Below are 20157 nucleotides of genomic sequence, written 5' to 3' on the forward strand. Positions count from 1 at the left end.
CCTACTTGAGTCACCTCCCAACCGAACTACTCGTTTTGTGTAGGAGCCAGAGAGTTCTTTCAAAAAATGTGATGAGACTATGTTATTCTTTGCTTAAAACCCTGCAAGGTGTTCCCAGTGCACTTCATTCCTTGTATTACAAGGCCCCGTTTACCTCTTCAGCAGCACTGCCTACCATTTACCCCTCGTTCTTGAAGTTCCAGCTACAAGTGTCTTTCACTTTTTCTTTTTGACCTATTTCTGTTTCTGTCCCCCTGCATGGAATCCCCCGTCCCGGCTTTTTTTGAATAGTTGATTCCTTCTCATTCTTAAAGATTCAGCTGAAATGTGACCTACTCAGAAAAATATTCTCTTACCATTGTATTAAAATAGTTTTTTCCAGTGTCCATTATTTTCCATGTCATGACTCTGCTTGCTTTCTTTGTATTATTTCACATTTGGCAATTTCTTTATTGTTTACACTTTTACATCTTTATTGTCTGCTCCCTCCTCCAATCAGACTCTAAGCTTCTGAGGGAGACTGTTTTTCACATATCTCCAGATACCCAGTTCTTTTCACAATACCTGACATACAGTAGATACTCTGTAAATGCGTTGGATGAAGTAATGCCCAGGTGAGGTAGAGAGTCTGCTGAATCCTTTCTTCTCACCATTCTGTGACACTTCCCTTCTTCCCCGACCTTGGTCAGATTTTACATACAGATCTATCACATGACTCTATCTCTGGGACTTCAGTTCTTTGAGATTCTACACTATAATTGTTGATGTTTAATAAATCCACTGTTATTCAAAGCTCTGTTGTTTCCTACTGGTAACATAAAAGGAAGCGTGTCTTTTTTTTTTTTTTTAAGGAATTTTGGATCTGATTTCTTTTTCTCAGTTAAAAGTCTAAACCCAACTAGTGGCAGAATAGCTTGTATAAGTGATAAAAATGGACGAAATATAAAGAACAAGTACTTGAAGGCACTGAAAAAAAAATCAAAAGGCAGAAACTAGAGGGAATTAGACTACTGAAAGACAGGAACTGTACTGCATGAGAACTGCATTTATTTGGCTTTTCTTCTAAGTGTTCCCCCACCAGTCCACATGGAGGTTTGCAGACAAGCAGAAAATCACAGGCATTGAATTAGAAGATGAACCCTGGGGCTGCCAAAGTGACGATACTGAGGGGGAAAATTCTGAAAGAAAGGAAACACAAAGGGGGACCCCTAGAATTTGTATATAACCTTCACTCAAATCCTTAGCTCTCCTTGTGATGTATACATGGAGGGGAGAATCCAAGGGGCCCAGGTAAGCAATAGCTGGAAGGCTGGAAAAGCTCAACGGATATCTCAGCTGGGAAGGGAAGGCAGAATTTGGAATCTGAGTCCCACCAACTTGGAAAGGCAGTGGAAACATGTAGGGCTTTTCACTTGAAACTGCTCAGGGCCCTGCCTTAGCAGAAAAGACTATACCCCTGAATAGGGGAGTCACCTTTCATTAAAGGCAAAACTTTAATAGATGTGTGAAACCCAGCACAATGTGTGAAACGAGGCCTCTGTAATTTCAAAATGAATAGCTGGTAAGTTAGCATGCTAGAACAAAAAGCAACACCCTCCAGAGAAAATAATAGAATCCAGAGATTCTACAGCATATCTGTAATGTCCAGTGTAAAATAAAAAATTATTAGACATGTGAAGGAATCCATAGGCAAGAGAAAAAACAGTTACAAAAACATGCCGTGAGATAATCCACATGATGGAATTAGCAGGCAAAGACTTTAAAGACACTATTAGAAATATATACATGAACTTAAAGAGAAGATAGCTATAATGAACACAGAGTTTCTCAGCTGAGAAATTGAAAGTAGAAAAAAACAGTAGAACTCTTAGAACTTTTCAAAATAATACTTCAAATAAAAAATTCACTGGAAGCCTAAACAACGTATTGGAGGAGCCAGAGGGAAGTGACATCAGATGGAAAGAAACCAGTATCTACAAATGGGAATGAATAGCATCAGAAATGGTAAAAAAGCACAGGAAAATAGAAAAGACTCTCATTTTCTTATTTTATTTAAAAGACAACTGACTTTTTACAATAAAGCTTATAACATTGTATTATGTGGTTTATAATAAATAGAAGAGTAAAAGTTAGGACAATAGCACAAATGATGGGCTGGGGTGGATGGAATTACATGGTTGCAAGGATCTTTTACTTTATATTTACTTGATCTTATCATATTGATTATAAGTAGACTGATATAGGGGCTTCCCTGGTGGCACAGGGGTTAAGAATCCACCTGCCAATGCAGGGGACACAGGTTCGAGCCCTGGTCCGGGAAGATCCCACATGCCAAAGAGCAACTAAGCCCGTGTGCCACAACTACTGAGCCTGCACTCTAGAGCCCGCGAGCCGCAACTACTGAAACCCGCACGCTTAGAGCCTGTGCTCTGCAACAAGAGAAGCCACCGCAATGAGAAGCCCGCACACCGCAACCAAGAGTAGCCCCCGCTCACCGCAACTAGAGAAAGCCCGTGCACAGCAACGAAGACCCAACGCAAAAATAAAATAAGTAAATAAATTTATTTTAAAAATTTTTAAAAAAGTAGACTGATATAAATTAAAGATGCATGTTGTAAACAACAGAGCAACCACTATGTGTACACATATATGGGTGGGGGGAGGAAGAGAAAGCTAAAAGAAAAAGAATTTATAGCTAAGAAAGATAAAAGTAAAATATATATATTTGATTAACCCAAGGGAATAGAGCAGAGGAACAAAATCAGATGCAACGAACAGCAAAATTGCAGTTTTAAACCCATATAATAATTAAATGGAAATAATTTAATGCTCCAATTAAAAGGCAGAGATTGTCAGACTGGATAAAAAAGGAACACCTAACTATAAGCTATATACTAGAGGTACACTTTAAATATTAACAGGGAGGTTGAAAGCAATAGGATGGAAAAAGATGTACCATGCAAACAGTAAGCATAAGAAAGGTGTTACGGGTTTTGTAATAACACATGACGTAGACTTTGATATAACAAGTATCAAAAAGACATTTCATAATAATAAAGACATAATTATCAGGAAAACAACAATCCTAAATGTGTATGCATCTAATAACAGCTACAAAATTTATAAAGGAAAGGGCTTCCTTGGTGGCGCAGTGGTTGAGAGTCTGCCTGCCGATGCAGGGGACATGGGTTCGTGCCCCGGTCCAGGAAGATCCCACATGCCACGGAGCGGCTGGGCCCGTGAGCCATGGCCACTGAGCCTGTGCGTCCGGAGCCTGTGCTCCGCAACGGGAGAGGCCACAGCGGTGAGAGGCCCGCATATCGCAAAAAAAAAAATTTTATGAAGGAAAAACTGATAGAACAAAAGGGACACGTGGACAAATCAATAATCATAGTTGGAGATTTTAACACCCCCTCTCACTACTTGATATAAGAAGTAGACAAAATTAGTAAGGGTATAGAATACTAGAACCACACTAATAAACCAACCTGACGTAATTGAAATTTATCAGACATTATACTCAAGAACTGCAGAATACACATTCTTAAGTGTATCTAGAAGATACTTGATATATCAAGATAGTCATTATATGCTGGGCCATAAGGCAAGTTTCATTACATTTCAAAAGACTGAAATCTTACAACATATGCTTTTGGATCACAACAGTTTAAAATCAAGTCAATAACATCAAGCTGTTTAGGAAATTCCCAATATTTGAAAAATAAACACACTTCTAATTATCTCATAGGTTAAAGAAGAAATCACAGGGATATTAGAAACTATTTTAGATGGAATGACATTGAAAATACAATGTATCAAAACTGATGGGATGTGAGAACTTAGATGAGAAAAGGGAAATTTATAACTTTAAATGCTTATATTAGGAAAGAAAGATGTATAAAATTAGTGATCTAAACTTCTACCTTAACAAGCTAGTAAAAGAAGAGCAAATTAAACCCAAAGGAAGTAGGAGAAAAGAATAATTTTAAAAAGGGTGAGACATCATGACCAGATGGGATTTATCCCAAGAGTTCTAGGTTGGTTTAATATTCAAAAATCAATCAATGGGGCTTCCCTCGAGGCTCAGTGGTTAAGAATCCACCTGCCAATGCAGGGGACACGGGTTTGAGCCCTGCTACGGGAAGAAACCACATGCTGCGTAGCAACTAAGCCCGTGCGTCACAACTACTGAGCCTGTGCTCTAGAGCCCACGTGCCACAACTACTGAAGCCCGCGTGCCTAGAGCCCATGCTCCGCAACAAGAGAGGGCACCACAATGAGAAGCCCACACACCACCACGAAGAGTAGCCCCCGCTCACCACAACTAGAAAGAAAGCCGGCACATAGCAACAAAGACCCAACACAACCAAAATAAATAAATAAATAAATAAATATCAATGTTTAGTATGTTAACAGAATATATGATCACCTCAATAGATACAGAAAAAAACATCTGAGAAATTCAACACCAATTCATGATAAAAACTCTGAGCAAACTAGGAATACAAGAAAACATTAATCTGATAAAGGGCATCTAAGAAAAAACAACAGCCAACTTGTTTACCAAGTGCAAGCTTGTACTGCTTACCAAACCACAGGCCAATAAATCAAGAGATGAGGTGTTGGGGCAAGGAATAGCGACTTTATTCGGAAAGACAGTGGACTGTGAAGATGGTGGACTAGTGTACTAAAGAACCATCTTGCCTGAGTCAGAATTCAGGCTTCTTTTATACTAAAAGGGGAAGTGGGGCGTGGCTGGTTGCTGCAGACTTCTTGGTGCAGGAATCCTTTCTTCTTGCAGCTGTCAAGGTAGGTCTGGTCACATGTTCCTATAAACCTCCAACAAGACAAATGTTATTCTCTGTTCTGCAACTTTTAATCTCTATATGAATGGGAAAGTGTTGTACCTTTAAAGGTCAGAGCCTTGAGAATGGGCTATCCTGTGTATTTCAGGCTGGAGGCAATATTCTTTTTTTTTTTTTTTTTTTTGTTACGTGGGCCTCTCACTGTTGTGGCCTCTCCCCCCGCGGAGCACAGGCTCCGGACGCACAGGCCCAGCGGCCATGGCTCACGGGCCCAGCCGCTCCGCGGCATGTGGGATCCTCCCAGACCGGGGCACGAACCCGTGTCCCCTGCATCGGCAGGCGGACTCTCAACCACTGCGCCACCAGGGAAGCCCGGCAATATTCTTTTGAGTTTGAGGAGCCCTTGGTGCAGAGCCAGCATGACTAAGCACAGGCAACAGAGCACAAAGGTTAGAGCTAAAGGAATAGATTCAATATGGAGTCAGGTTTGTTCTTCTCTGTTACAAACTTTGTAATTAAAGTGAAACATTGTTTCCCTGCTGAGACAAGTAATAAGGGTGTCAGTTCTCACCAGTTTTATTCAACTTTCTGTTGGAAGCCATAGGAGGTGCCATAAGGAAAGGAAGCAGAATGAAAGGCATAAGGATTGGAAAAGAAGAAGTAAAAAACATGTATTCAAAAATGACATGATTGTTTACCTAGAGATTTTTAAGAAATCTATAGAATAATCACTAGAACTAATAAGTGAATTAGTGAATTCTATATACTAGCAACAAACAATTTGAAAATGAAATTTTAAAAATTCAATTTACAGTAGCATCAAAGAACATAAAATAGTTAAGAATAAATTTAACAGATATGTAGAAGATCTGTACTCTTAAAACTATAAAATATTGCTGAGGGAAATTAAAGACCTAAATAAATGAAAGTTTACGTCCATGGGTTCAAAGGCTTGACATTGTTAAAAATGTCACTTCTCAAGTTCATCTGTAGGTTCAACGTAATTCTGATCAAAATCCCAATATAGGGCTTCCCTGGTGGCGCAGTGGTTGAGAGTCCACCTGCCGATGCAGGGGACACGGGTTCGTGCCCCGGTCCAGGAAGATCCCACATGCCGCGGAGCGGCTGGGCCCGTGAGCCATGGCCGCTGAGCCTGCGCGTCCGGAGCCTGTGCTCCGCAGAGGAAGAGGCCACAACAGTGAGAGGCCTGAGTACTGAAAAAAAAAAAAAAAAAAAAAAAATCCCAATATAGTCAAAATCCCAGAATAGTCAATATAATCTTTACAAAGAAGAATAAAGCAGTATCAGCAACTAGATAAGTGGATCAGAATAGAGTTAGAAATAGACCTGCACACATACAGTCAACTTTTTTTTTGACAAAGGTGCCAGAGGCCATTCAATGGGAGAAGGAAGAGTTTTCAACAAATGAAACAGTTTGTGCGGAACAATTGGAAGTGCAGGAATAAAATGAAACCTTGACCTCTGCTTCACACCACAACAAAATTAATTTGAGATGGTCATAACCTAAACGTAAAAGCTAAAAGCACAAAGACTCTTAAAGAAAAGACAGAATATATTTATGACCTTGGAGTAGGCAAAGATTTACTAAAGAGGACACAAAAGGCAGTAAACAAAAATTTTTAAAACCCTATAAATTAGATTGCACCAAAATAGATTTGTGCTGAAAAGACACCTTGAAGAAAATGAAATGATAAGTCACAGACTGGGAGAAGATATCTGGAGTATACATATATTTGACAATAATGCACCATTTCACACCTGGCAAAAAACCAAACCAAACCAAGCAAGCGAACAAAAAAACTGACCGACGCGTGTATTTCCTGGATGTGCATCACCTGGAGCTGTCTCACCCTCCAGGAGGGAAGGGACCATGGGACGGCCATTTTGGAAGACAGGTGACAGTTCCCTGTAAAGTTAAGACACTTGGCCAGAGGACCCACACAACCTGGGGAAGGTGGTTACACACGCATTCATTTTCCAAAACTCAGAATTGTACATTAAAATCTGTGCATTTTATTTAAACTAAATTTTATCTATGTAAAAGCAAAATAGAAAGTAAGATGAATAAAATGAACATCAGAAAGCAATTCGCAGGGGTCCTCTTGGGTCCCTCTGGATCAGCGTGCGCCCGCGGGTGGGCGGACCCGGCAGCCAGAGAGGAAACGAAACCGCGCAGGGAACCTGCGCGAGCGGAGACTGGACGGCCGCCGCCTCCCACCCCTGATTGCAGTTTCGATTTTTCCTTGGCAGTCCTGGTTTCCCTGCAGCTCCGCCTCTCGGCGCTGGGTGCTTTTCTTGGACAATCCCTCCCGGCTCGCGGGGCTTTCTTGGGAGCTGAGCGCAGGGAGCGGAGCGCAGGTGAGGCGAGGACCTCGCGGGGAGCGGAGCCGCCGGCAGGACCGCCGAGCAGCGGCAGAATCTGCACACCTTCCGGGACCATGTCAGGAACATCGTGGACTCTACCTACGTCCTGAGCTACGTGACCCCCTGGTTTAGGGACGGTGAGTGGTTCCCAGCGGCGCTTGCCCCTTGGGGCAAGAAAACAGTTCAGGACTTATTTCCGCCTTGCTTTTCCCCTGTTTTTCAATCAATACATGTAGCTTGCTGGGAACACCGGGTTTGTGGCAAGATCTCCACAGCATTTTAGACTAGAGATTGTCAGAGTTTGAGGAGCACTTGGAGGCCCAGATGGGGAAACTGAGTCCCAGAGAGGTGAAATGACTTGCTTAGGGGGGCACATCTATTTAGATTTAAAGCTGGGGAAACAAGTCGCTGTCCATTTCATTTATTTCTACTAATACCTAGCGTCTCCTGTGTTTGTCTTTGGGCTGACATCAGAGATTCAGAATAAGATACAAGCCCTTCCTTAAAATACTTTAAAGTCCAAGGGTTTGGAGATGGAAGACGGTTGAGGACGAAGTACACAAATGATTGCAAAGTGCTGTCAGAACTCAAAGGAAGTTGAGACTTACTCTGCCGGATCTGGATCTTATTTGCACTACCAAATAACTGGAAACTTAAAAAATTTTTAATTTATATTTTATATTGGGGTATAGTTGATTTACAGTGTTGTATTAGTTTCAGGTGTACAGCAAAGTGATTCAGTTATACATATACATATATCCATTTTTTTCAGATTCTTTTCCCATATAGGTTATTACAGAATATTGAGTAGAGTTCCCTGTGCTATACAGTAGGTGCTTGTTGATTATCTATTTTACATGTAGTAGTGTGTATACGTTAATCCCAGACTCCTAATTTATCCCTCTCCCCTAGGGTTCCCTGTTGGTAACCATAAGCTTCTTTTCGAAGTCTGTGAGTCTGTTTCTGTTTTGTCAATAAGTTCATTTGTAGCACTTTTTAAGATTCCACATATAAGTGATATCATATGGTATTTGTCTCTGTCTGATTTACTTCACTTAGTGTGATAATGTCTAGGTCCATCCATGTTGCTGCAAATGGCATTATTTCATTCTTTTTTATGGCTGAGTAATATTCCATTGTATATATGTACCACATCTTCTTTATCCATTCCTCCGTCAGTGGACATTTAGGTTTCTTCCATGTCTTGGCTATTGTAAATAGTGCTGCTATGAACACTGGGGTGCATGAATCTTTTTGAATTATGAGAGGAGCAAGACTCCCTGGAGTGAATGGCTTTAGGCTTCAATTCAGGTGTTTCCATGTGGTTTATAAGTCCCTTGATGATGGATAATGGCCATTTTACAAATTTGTATTGAAGTGCTTTGTGGCAGAGGTGAGCAGAGGCTTGGGGAGAAGAGAAGGGAGGTGGTGCCTGGAAGGGTTGAGATGAGAGAAGGAATCTGCTCTAAGTGCCTACGTAGCTTTCCTGATGTGAGGTGGTTTTTGGAAATTGCATTAAAGCAGACAGGTAACTTGAGTGCTAATTGCTGTGCAAAGCCAAAGCACAGGTTGTGGAGTGAGGAGTGAAAGAATGCCACCAACACAAATAGACCCCTACTTTCTAGTTGTACTCAGAGAAAAGTAACAAGAGTAGCTTGGGCCCTTGGAGAATGGTAGCCATGCAAGACATCTGTCTCTTCTAGAAATCCTTGGGATGAGTGAAACCCTAACAATGCTAGGAATCCCATTCTTTCATGCACTCATGTATTGATTCAATTACCAGCAACTTAACCCCAGTTAAGGTGTGTGTTAGGCATTAGGCTAGCATTGGAGATAATTAACACATATTACTACACATATTATTTAATAGGAAGCATCCTGTTAGGAAATGAGGGTTCACTGGTGAGCTCGATAGAAATGGTTCCTGCCCTAAGGGATTAGAGTACACATGTGAAGGCAAGTAACAGAACAATGGTAATAAAGTGTGGTGAGTGGTTTGATGGAAAACCGTAGTGTGCTAAGGGAGCACATAAGTGGGATAGCTTTTAATATATATTAGTTTTAATTTATAGTTACAATACAATCACAATAAAAATACCAAAAGGTAAGTTAGAAAAGCAAGCTGAAGAACACTGTATAATATTTTCTTATTTTTGACTCTTAACGATACCATAGAGTTTTTATTTCAAGCCCTTCCCTGGAGGCAGCTGTTTTCATTTAGTTGGATTACATCTTTCCTGTTCATTTCTTTATATTTTATCACATAAACTCTGCTTTCTCCCCATCTCTTTTGGTTTTCTGTTAGATTGATAAAGTTCTCTATCCCCTATTTTTTTTCTTTTTTTTCTTGGCTGCTTTGGAAGCTCTGGATTCTATTGGTTAACCTTAACTGTGACAAATATATTTTATCATCAGGATTCAGTGAAGGAGCACAGACACTAAAGAGCATTATGGCTGGATAGAAGCTTTTTGACTCATTTTTTTTTGCCCTCATTAGAAGGCAGTGGGAGCTCATCCATACTCTCCTTATGCCCATACATTTCCCATACACACACACACAAATACACCAATATGTTTAAATTACACTAGCAACATCCACTATCTCTTACTATAATCCTTCTCTCCACATGTTGGATATTGTGCATGAGTTGCCTCTTGCGAAAGGAGCACTGCAGCCATGTTTCTTCTGGAGAGCTTGCTTGGTTACTGGGGTACCTCAGGGCTTTGCTTATTCACAAGTTATCCAGGATGTTTCAATGTAGACCTGGGTGTGGGCTACAGATTTTTTGCAATATGCCTTTGGAGTCAAGACTAACCCTTATCCTGGAAGGGTGCTGGTGGGCAATATTCTAAGCATTTGTCCATTCCTTCAGTAACATATTCTGGACACATGCATGAGCCGGACACTTTGTTGATGATTAGAAGACAAAGATGCAGATAAAATGAGTACAACATGCTCATGGTCACGGTCTAAGGGAGAAGACAGGCCTACACATGATTACTATATACTATGCAGTGTCAGCACTCCAGTCAGAGGCATGTAAATTAACTGAGAAAGCACAGGGAAAGACCAAGAAATTGGTCTGCCTTGGGGAGCTGAGGATAGCGTCACAGAGTGGCCAGGATGGCAAAAGGAGTGAGAGATACTGCCTGCCAAAAATGCAAGTTTCCATGCATTGAACTCCCAGTGCTTTTGAGGAAAGTAACACTACCTAGTAGCAGCAGATATTGGGGCCAGGCAGCATCACAGTGGGCCCAACCATGTGCAGAGTAAAACTCAACTGCCTAGGATATGGCGAGGCAGTTTACCTGGGAAGGTCTCAGTTGTGACTAGACGAATCTGGACCTCCATGTGGACTATCCATAATGGCTCATAGGTAGCACGTCTAGCAGAAGAACAAACAGCAGCGAAGCCTGGGAGCAAGAACCCAGCTGTAAGGACTAGGTTTAGGAAAAGGATTAACTATTGCAAAGGGTTGTGTGCCCAAGGATGCTGGGATAGGTGACAAGATAGGTTACTGTTATGGATTGAATTATCCCCCAAAAAAGATATATTGAGGTCCTAACCCCAGGCTTCAGAATGTGACCTTATTTGGAAATAGGATCTTTACAGAGGCAGTTAGTTAAGATGAGGTCATCCTGGAGTAGGTTGGGCTCCTGATCAAATATGACTGGTGTCCTCCTAAGAAGACAGCCATGTGAAACATAGAGGAACAAAGAGAATGGCATGTGAAGGCAGAGGCAGAGACTGTAGTGATGCGGCTGCCAGGCAAACAGAGGGGAAGGTAATGTGAAGAAAGAGGCAAAGAGTGGAGTGATGTGGCCCCAAGCCAGGGAATGCCAGCAGCCACCAGAAGCTGGAAGAGGCAAGGAATGCCTTGTCCCTTACAGCCTTCAGGGAGAGTGTGGCCCTGCCAGCACCTTGGTTTCAGACTCTGGCCTCCAGAATTGTGAGAGAATAAGTTTCTATTGTTTTAAGCCACCCAGTTTGTGGTAATTTGTTACTGCAGACACAGGAAACTAATATAGATGGCTAAAATTAAAAAGGTAGTAAAAAGTGTTGGCAAGGATGTATAGAAATTGGAATCCTCATAAATTGCTGGTAGGACTGTAAAATGGTGCAGCTCCTTTGGATAACAGGTTGGCAATTCCTTACAGTGTTAAACATGGAGTTACCATAGGACCCAGCAATCTCATGCCTAGGTGTATACTCAAGAGAGATGAATACATATGTCCACACAAAAACTTGTACATGGATGTTCATAACATTACTATTCATAAAAGACAACATGTAGAAACAACCTAAATGCCTATTAACTGATGAATGGATAGACAAAATGTGGTGTATCCGTACAATGACATATTATTTAGCAAGGAAAAGGATTGAATGATAAATGATACACAATAGATGAACCTTGAAAACATTATGCTAAGTGAAGGACCACAAGGACCACATATTATATGATTCCATTCATATGAAATGTCCAAAACCGGCAAATCCATAGAGACCCAAGAAGATTAGTGGTTACCTGGGGCTACGGGGAGGGGAAATGGGGATGACTGCTAATGGTACAAGATCTATTTTTACAGTGAGGAAAAGGCACTAAAATTAGATTTAAAATTCTAAAAACTATTGAATTTTACACTTTAAAAGGGTTTGTTTTAGTGTTGCTGAGAAGGAATGCATTCTTTCCTTTCTTCTTTCATTCATTCAGCATACCTTTGTTAAGTGTATATTAAGTACTAGGTCTTCTTCTAAACTCTGAAAATACAGAGGTTAACCAGCCAGACAACTGGCTTACTCCATTGGAATTTACATTCCATTGACAATGGGGAAAAAAATGGAAAATTATAAAATGTCAGGTCATGCAAAGGCAGAGGTTTGGTCACCAGCCCAGACGTGGAGTTAGTGTACAAAATCAGTATGACCACCAGCTGGTTGGTGGATAGTTTTCTGTTACCTGACCTCGCTGTGTTTCTCTTTAGCTTCTTTTGCTTTCTCTTTTCTGCTATATTTCCTACTCTCTGTTGACCTGAAGTGAATAGACTGACAGATATTTCTCCAGCAAAGATGGGTTTTTTCAGGGTCATCAGAGAATTGCGATCTGGGGTCTGCAACCGTGGCAGCCATGTGCAAGTCCCTGCAGGGCAAAGGGAGGAGAACCCTTTTTTTTAGAGAGGAAAAGGAGGCTGGGAGGACTGTAGTAAACAAAGAGTCCATGGCTTTTCATTGGCTGAGTCGTTGCCAGGAGAGAAGAGTCTGTCTTCTTCCTCTTGGCCTCTGCTATGTTCACAGGGCATGAGAGCGCCCCCTTCTGGTCTCCTGACTCTATTTAATTGAGATTTCTGTTTATTAATTTTTTTACACGTCTTAGCAAAAGCCTGGAAAAAGGACCATGAAAGTATCTCTGTTTATCCTAATTCTGCTTGCTGTGTCCTCTGTAATTGTTACTGATGGCATGAGTGGTCCTATCCTCACACTCTTTTAGTCCTGTAATTAATTTAGACTTTTGAACAAGAAGCTATCAAAATGTTAGAAGAAGCCTTTGTTCTTCACCTAACCCAGTGCTACCCTGACTTCTCCCTTGTTATGGGGAGACTCTTGCAAACATCTTTAAGAAACTCCTTTTCTTAAGGATTGCCCTCCAGCATGTTCCCAAACTTCCACAGCAAACTATTGAGAAGTTTCCAGAGAGGATGGGGGTGGGGGTTGGTCAAGAATGGGCGTGATTGGCCTGGGCAGAGACTTGCTGCCTTCCTGCAGTTGCTTTCGTTGCTGTGATTTGTTATACTCCCCAGTCCCATTTGAGAAGGTTGGTCTGACAGCCAGCCCTTCCAATGATTAATGGTTTTACTTCCAGTGATTCGTTTCTGCAGTTTGATGTCACTCTTGCTTCTGTTTGTAGATGAGGTGCAGCATATTCAGGCTGAGAAAAACAACAAGGGCCCAATGGAGGCTGCCTCACTTTTTCTCCAGTTCCTGTTGGAGCTCCAGGAGGAAAGCTGGTTCTGCGGCTTTTTGGATGCCCTTGACCAAACAGGTTAGTTCATTCTTTTTACTCACAAATCACAGTATATTACTCAACTGTTTCAAAATGCTGTAAAAGTGAAATACTATTAATTTATAAGTATCATAACATTTAGTTCATGTCTGTTAATCTAAGGCAATGTAAAGACTATTTTCAGGCAGATGCTATAATTGTCTACCTGAAATATCCAAAGGAATCTACAGAGAGATTATTATAACTAACGGGACAGTTTAGCAGGTTTATTGGATGTTAGATCAGTATACAAAAATTAGTGGGCTTCCCTGGTGGCGCAGTGATTGAGAGCCCACCTGCCGATGCAGGGGATGTGGGTTCGAGCCCTGGTCAGGGAAGATCCCACGTGCCGCGGAGCAGCTGGGCCCGTGCGCCACAGCTGCTGAGCCTGCACTCTGGAGCCTGCGAGCCACAACTACTGAGCCCACGTGCCACAACTACGGAGGCCCGCATGCCTAGAGCCCGTGCTCTGCAACAAGAGAAGCCACCACAATGAGAAGCCCGCGCACCACAACGAAGAGTAGCCCCCGCTTGCTGCAACTAGAGAAAGCCTGCAAGCAGCAATGAAGACCCAGTGCAGCCAAAAATAAATAAATAAAATAAATAAATTCATTAAAAAAAATTAGTTGTATTTCCACCCACTGGAAAAAATTGAAAATGTTATCCAAAATGAAATACCGTTTATAACAGTAACAAAAGTTATATTTAGGAATAAACCTAGCAAAAGATGTATAGAGTCTGAATGGAGAAAATGATAAAAGTTTATTGAAAAATATTAAAGAAGTCCTAGGGAGTTCCCTGGTGGTCTAGCGGTTAGGATTCTGTTCTTTCACTGCCATGGCCTGGATTCAATCCCTGGCTGGGGAACTGAGATCCTGCAAGCCGTGTGGCATGGCCCCCCCCAAAAAAGAAGTCCTAGCTAAGTGGAGATATAACCTATGCAAGTGGAGAGGAAGACTTGATACCATAAAAGTATCAATGTAGTATACCCTACATTGATCTATATATTCAATACAATTCTAAATAAAAATCCCGCATGCTTTTTCATGAACTTGACAGGCTAATTCTAAAATGTGTGTGGGGCTTCCCTGGTGGCGCAGTGGTTGAGAGTCCGCCTGCCGATGCAGGGGACACGGGTTCGTGCCCCGGTCTGGGAGGATCCCACATGCCGCAGAGCGGCTGGGCCCGTGAGCCATGGCTGTTGAGCCTGCGCGTCCGGAGCCTGTGCTCCGCAACGGGAGAGGCCACAACAGTGAGAGGCCCGCATACTGCAAAAAAAAAAAAAATAAAATGTGTGTGGAAGAATTATGACCCAAGAATAGTCAATACACCCCTAAAGAAGAAGAATTAAGTAGGTTGGAGTTTCCCTTCCTAGATATCAAGATTTATTAAAAGCCATAGGCATTGAGACAGTGTAATGCTGGTCCTGGCATTGAACAATTGACCAGTGAAATAGAATAGAGAGCCTTCAATCAGACTCATATATTTATAGAAACCTGATGTATTGAAGATCACTGGGAAAGGAGGATCACTCGGAAAGGAGGGGCTTTTTGATAAATTACAATGGGCCATTTTAAACAGGATAATGTTAAAAACCATGCAAACCCTAACTTTCGTATCCATGTGGGTACAAGTAAATTTGTATTCCTTACCTCATTCCATGCACGCACACCCACTCGCACACACACAATAAATCAAAAGAATTAAAATAAAGACTTAATTCTTCTTAATGGCAAAATTTTAACAATTTTATTTATTTTCTTTTTAAATAAATAGGCATATGGTGAGATTTGCAAACACAGAAATTATGGTTAGATGGGACCATATAGTAAAAGGATCCAAGTTTCCATTCAGAGAATTATAAACAGCAAAATATTTGTGTGAATTGGGTAGAAATGACTAACCTAGATTTCTAACAGAATTTTTCATAGGCTGTACCAATATCATTCCCAGGCACTCAATCATTTTGATTGCTGCAGTCAGGAGGAATGAGTGGATAGACAGATTTGGGCATTGTATAATAAGGGCTTACTGCATGCCAAGTCCTTTAAATGGATTATCTCATTTGATTCTCATAACTCTGGGATGTAGGTACTGTTTTCATTCCCATCTTACAGATAGGGAATTGAGGCTCACAGATTGTGAATTGTTTGTGCTTATAGCCTGTAAGGGCAGAGCTGGGATTTGAATTCAGATTCTGTGCTCATTTTACTACACCACAATGACTCTCAGTGGTACCTATTAACCTCTGATTATAATAGCCAACATTTATTGTTAACTGTAAGAACAAAAGAATGGAAAAGTGGATATAATCCTTCTGCTTTATAAATAATAGTTACTATTTACTGAGTGCTAGACATGCTGATAGGGGCTTTACAAAATTTTTACAATTTTAGAAAAGAATACGGAAGAGCATTTTTATGACCTTGGGATATGGCAGGATTTATGAGATAAGACACTAAAGCATTAACTATAAAAGATTGATAAATTTGATGACATTAAAATTAAGAACATCTATTTATCAAAAAACACTATACAGAAAGTGAAAAAACAAGTGACAAACTGGGAGAGGGTGTTTTCAAAATATATAATCACCAAAGTAGTATCCATAATATATTTAAAGGCTTCAAAATCAATTAGAAAAAGAAAGAAAACATTTACAAGGCAAAAGATGTGAACTGACACTTCAAAGAATAGGGAGCATGAAAGGTTAATAGACATATGAAAAGAATCTCAGTCCAGTTAACAATTAGGAAATTGTAAATTGGGAACACGATGAGATAGCATTTTATAAGTGTTAGATAGCAAAATTTAAGAGGTCCAACGGTGTGAAGTTTTCTTTTTTTTTACAACTTTATTGGAGTATAATTGCTTCACAATGGTGTATTAGTTTCTGCTTTATCACACAAAGCCCCGAGCTGATCTCCCTGTGCTATGCGGCTGCTTCCCACTAGCTGTGACAGAGCGAGAGAGAGGCATGGACATATATACACTACCAAATGTAAGGTAGATAGCTAGTGGTGTGGAGTTTTGAACAGGATCTTTAATAATGGGAAATCTTAAGGATCACAATAGGGAGTGTAAATGCTTCCACTGTTTTGAAAAACAACTGTCATCATCTTGTATGGTTCAACTCTCCTGTATCCTGTCCAGCAGTTTCACTCTTAAGTATTGATATATGCCCTAGAAAAACTCTTAACACATATATTCCAGAATACACATATAAGAATATGCATAGTATAATCAATTTGTAATGCCAAAAACAAGCAAGCAAACAAACAAAAATGGAAGCAACCCCAGTATCCTTCAAGAGGAGAATGGATAAATAAATTTTATGATATTCATTAGAGTCTGTTATACTGCAATGAAAATGTACGAGCATAGCTACAGACGACAACACAGGTGAAACTTAGAAATGTAATATTAAACTTTTTAAAAAGTCAGAGAAAATTGCATTTAGTAGGATATAATTATAAAGTTTCAAACAAGCTTAAACTAAACGTGTATTGTATAGGGAACTGAACATAGGCCATGCAACTATTCAAAAAAAAATCAAGAGTGATAAATCAAATACAGGATGGTGGTATCTTTTCAGGAAGATAGAAGGGTGGGAGAGAGGAGGCATACACCCACAAAGGTACTGGAATATTCTAGTTCTTAAGTCTGGTAGTAGGTTCATCTGTGCTCATTTTGTGGTTATAGTCTTTATAGCCTAATGAAAAGCGTGTGGGCCTTATAGTCAGACAAGCCTGGATATTCTGCTAAGACAATCTTAGGGCCAAGCATTCTTGGATTATTACAGTTGAAAATAATTTTTTCCCCTCAAATTTCCCATTATACTTACTATTCTTTTCTTGGAATAATGTAGGAGGTAAGCCCCTGAGGGGCAGGAATTAAAATTTCTATTTCTTTTTGCCCTTTTTACTACTTTGCACTGAGGAGATACTTAATAGCGTGACGGTTTGACTCATTTGAAAGGCAAATCAGAGGTTGAGGTGAAGTCCATGGGGTACCTTGGAAGGAAGATTTCATACTAAGACCAAATGTAAGACTTCAAATTTATCCTTAGTACTTTATCCTAAGAGATGGTAAACGTTGTGAGAGGACCTGAAATGTGGGGTGCCTAAAAGGAATACTGAATTTTCTTTTTGGAAGATCATAAATAATGGAGGTGATTTACAGATATGCTTTCAGTTCTCTCACTGAATATTCAAACATGATTTCTATGATATTAATCTCAAAGTATTTTTTAGTTGGTGTTCTAAAAGCCCCATTTTCTTCCTACTTTTCAGGTTATTCTGGACTTTATGATGCCATTGAAAGTTGGGATTTCCAAAAAATTGAAAGGTTGGAGGAGTATAGATTACTTTTAAAACGTTTACAACCAGAATTTAAAACCACGATCAATCCAAAAGGTATCCTTCCTGAAATATCTGAACGTTTAATTAATCAGGAATGTGAAGAAATTATTCAGGTGTTTTAATTAATATTAAATATTGAATTTGGGGGAAAAATTTAAACATGGGGAATGTCTTCTATTTTCTATGCTACTTTAGACCTGAGCAAGATCACTGAAATCTACAAAAGTCCTCAAATCTAAGGCATAATTACCTAGAAGAGTACTTTTAATTGTGATCTGAGTAATTTTTGTGTCACAAGTTTTTTTCAGGTTTGCCCTATTTTCAGGTAAAGTTATTTTATTACTTTTGAGAATAATATGTTATGCAAACTTAAATACAACCAACCAGTTTAGCAAATAAAAAGAAAAAAGTGGGCTTCCCTGGTGGCACAGTGGTTAAGAATCCACCTGCCAATGCAGGGGACATGGGTTCGAGCCCTGGTCCAGGAAGATCCCACATGCCATGAAGCAACTAAGCCTGTGTGCCACAACTACTGAGCCTGCGCTCTAGAGCCCGCGAACCACAACTACTGAGCCCATGTGCCACAACTACTGAAGCCCACGCGCCTAGAGCCCATGCTCCACGACAAGAGAAGCCACCGCAATGAGAAGCCCGCGCATCTCAAGGAAGAGTAGCCCCCGCTCGCCGCAACTAGAGAAAAGCCCACGTGCTGCTGCACGAAGACCCAACACAGCCAATAAATAAATAAATAAATTAATTAATTAAAAAAAGAAAAAAGGCTATGGACTCCAGTGGTTAAGTGTTCAGGCTCTGGACACAAATACATTTTGTTAATCCAAGCTCAACCACTTATTAGTGGTGTGATCTTAGGCAAGTTATTTAGTTTCTCTAAGCCTCTGTTTCTTCCTGTATACAATAGAAATAATAATAGTACCTTATTGGGCTTCCCTGGTGGCGCAGTGGTTGAGAGTCCACCTGCCGGTGCAGGGGACACGGGTTTGTGCCCTGGTCTGGGAAGATCCCACATGCCGCGGAGCGGCTGGGGCCGTAAGCCATGGCCGCTGAGCCTGCGCGTCCAGAGCCTGTGCTCCGCAACGGGAGAGGCCACAACAGTGAGAGGCCTGCGTACCGCAAAAAAAAAAAAAAAAAATAGTACCTTATTAGTACGGTATTTTTATAGGAATTGAATGAGATAATATATGTAAAGTGCTTACATATCCTTGGCACGTAATAATAAGTGCTCAATAAATTTTAATTATTGTGATTAATAATAAAAGTCATGTAAGTCCCACTACCCAGAAAAAAGCATTTGTTAATATTTTGTCATATCCTTCCAAATATACCTATGCCAATATACCCATATTTTGAATGGGTGTCAGATAGGTTCATTGTCTTCCTAATATAGCTGATGATGGTACATATAACATCTCAGAGGTGGTAAGAACACATGGCTTGACATGTTGATATCACATGTAGAGGACAAGGATGAAGGAAAGGGTATCTTAAAAGACTGAGTTGGATGGGGCAAGAACGGTCATGAAGGAGACCTAGTGAACCAAAGTACACAATGATTTTAAATTAGATAGTAGTTGAATTGGTATTTCTTCAGTAAAAACTCATAAAATGAAAACTTTTGAACTTGATCAATCAACTGCATTTGTCTTGCTTAGATTTGTTCCAACAAGGGGCTGATGGCAGGTGCAGAGAAAATGGTTGAATGCCTTCTCAGATCAGACAAGAACTGGCCCAAAACTTTGACACTTGCATTGGAGAAAGAAGAGAGCAAGTTCAGTGAACTGTGGATGGTAGAGAAAGGTAGGAAGGGTGGGAGGGTCTGAAAACATGCCCTTCCTCATAGTTCTACTTAGGGCTTCCTTCAGTCCTGCCTATTTTTCTCTCATTGTCAGAGGCATTTTCCCCTGCAAATACTCATGGTTACATCTCTAGTGAGAGACCAGCATGAAATTGAGTTCTGGAAGGCAGGTGGTTTTTTAATCTACAGAATTAGTTAGGTTGTATATAACCCCTAACAAACCACTCTCATCCAGAATTAGCCCATCCTGCCCAAAGCATCTGGGTAAGGCAGAGTCTGAGCTCGCCGTCTGGGTTTAGATTATCAGAGAAATAGCTTGAAAATTCTAGAGTTAAAGGTTCAAACTCCAGGACTCACCCCCTTTTCAGAGTAGAATCATGATGGACATTGCCTGGTTCTCTTGCCTGGAAGCCATCTGGAACTGAACTAGAACAGGATTGGAAAAAAGTATCTGTTGTGATTAAGTATCTGAGCCATCATTTGGCTTCCTGAAGCTAATAACATCTTCTCAGAGCATTATTTTAAAGGCTGAGTTTGGTAAACCATCTGAGCATCTGGTCTTAGCCTTTTTGTAGGCTTCTTTAAGATCACAAATTGTTCCAGAAATTATCTGTCTAAATACACATCTGATTTCTTGGGTCGGGTCAGGAATGGAAGACATGAGTGTCTGCTAAATCGTGCTTCTCTTTGGTTTGATTGTAAATCACGGGGGAGCTTGCTAAAATGCAGATTCTGATTCATTCGGGGCTCAA

General features: G+C 40.5%; 1 protein-coding gene across 1 annotated transcript in view; it reads left to right on the plus strand.

Moving 5' to 3' along the window:
* Positions 1–7188: 7188 nt before the first annotated feature.
* Positions 7189–20157, plus strand: part of RIGI (RNA sensor RIG-I) — a gene marked incomplete at its 5' end in the record, with an annotated part of 43721 nt that continues 30752 nt past the window's right edge. Inside the window, 4 exon segments of the mRNA XM_081236626.1 lie at positions 7189–7327; positions 13097–13231; positions 17524–17705; positions 19263–19407. Coding sequence (XP_081092752.1) covers positions 7189–7327; positions 13097–13231; positions 17524–17705; positions 19263–19407 — 601 coding nt within the window.

Source organism: Mesoplodon bidens (genome assembly GCF_964165515.1).
Source record: "Mesoplodon bidens genome assembly, chromosome: 6".
NCBI lineage: Eukaryota > Metazoa > Chordata > Mammalia > Artiodactyla > Ziphiidae > Mesoplodon > Mesoplodon bidens.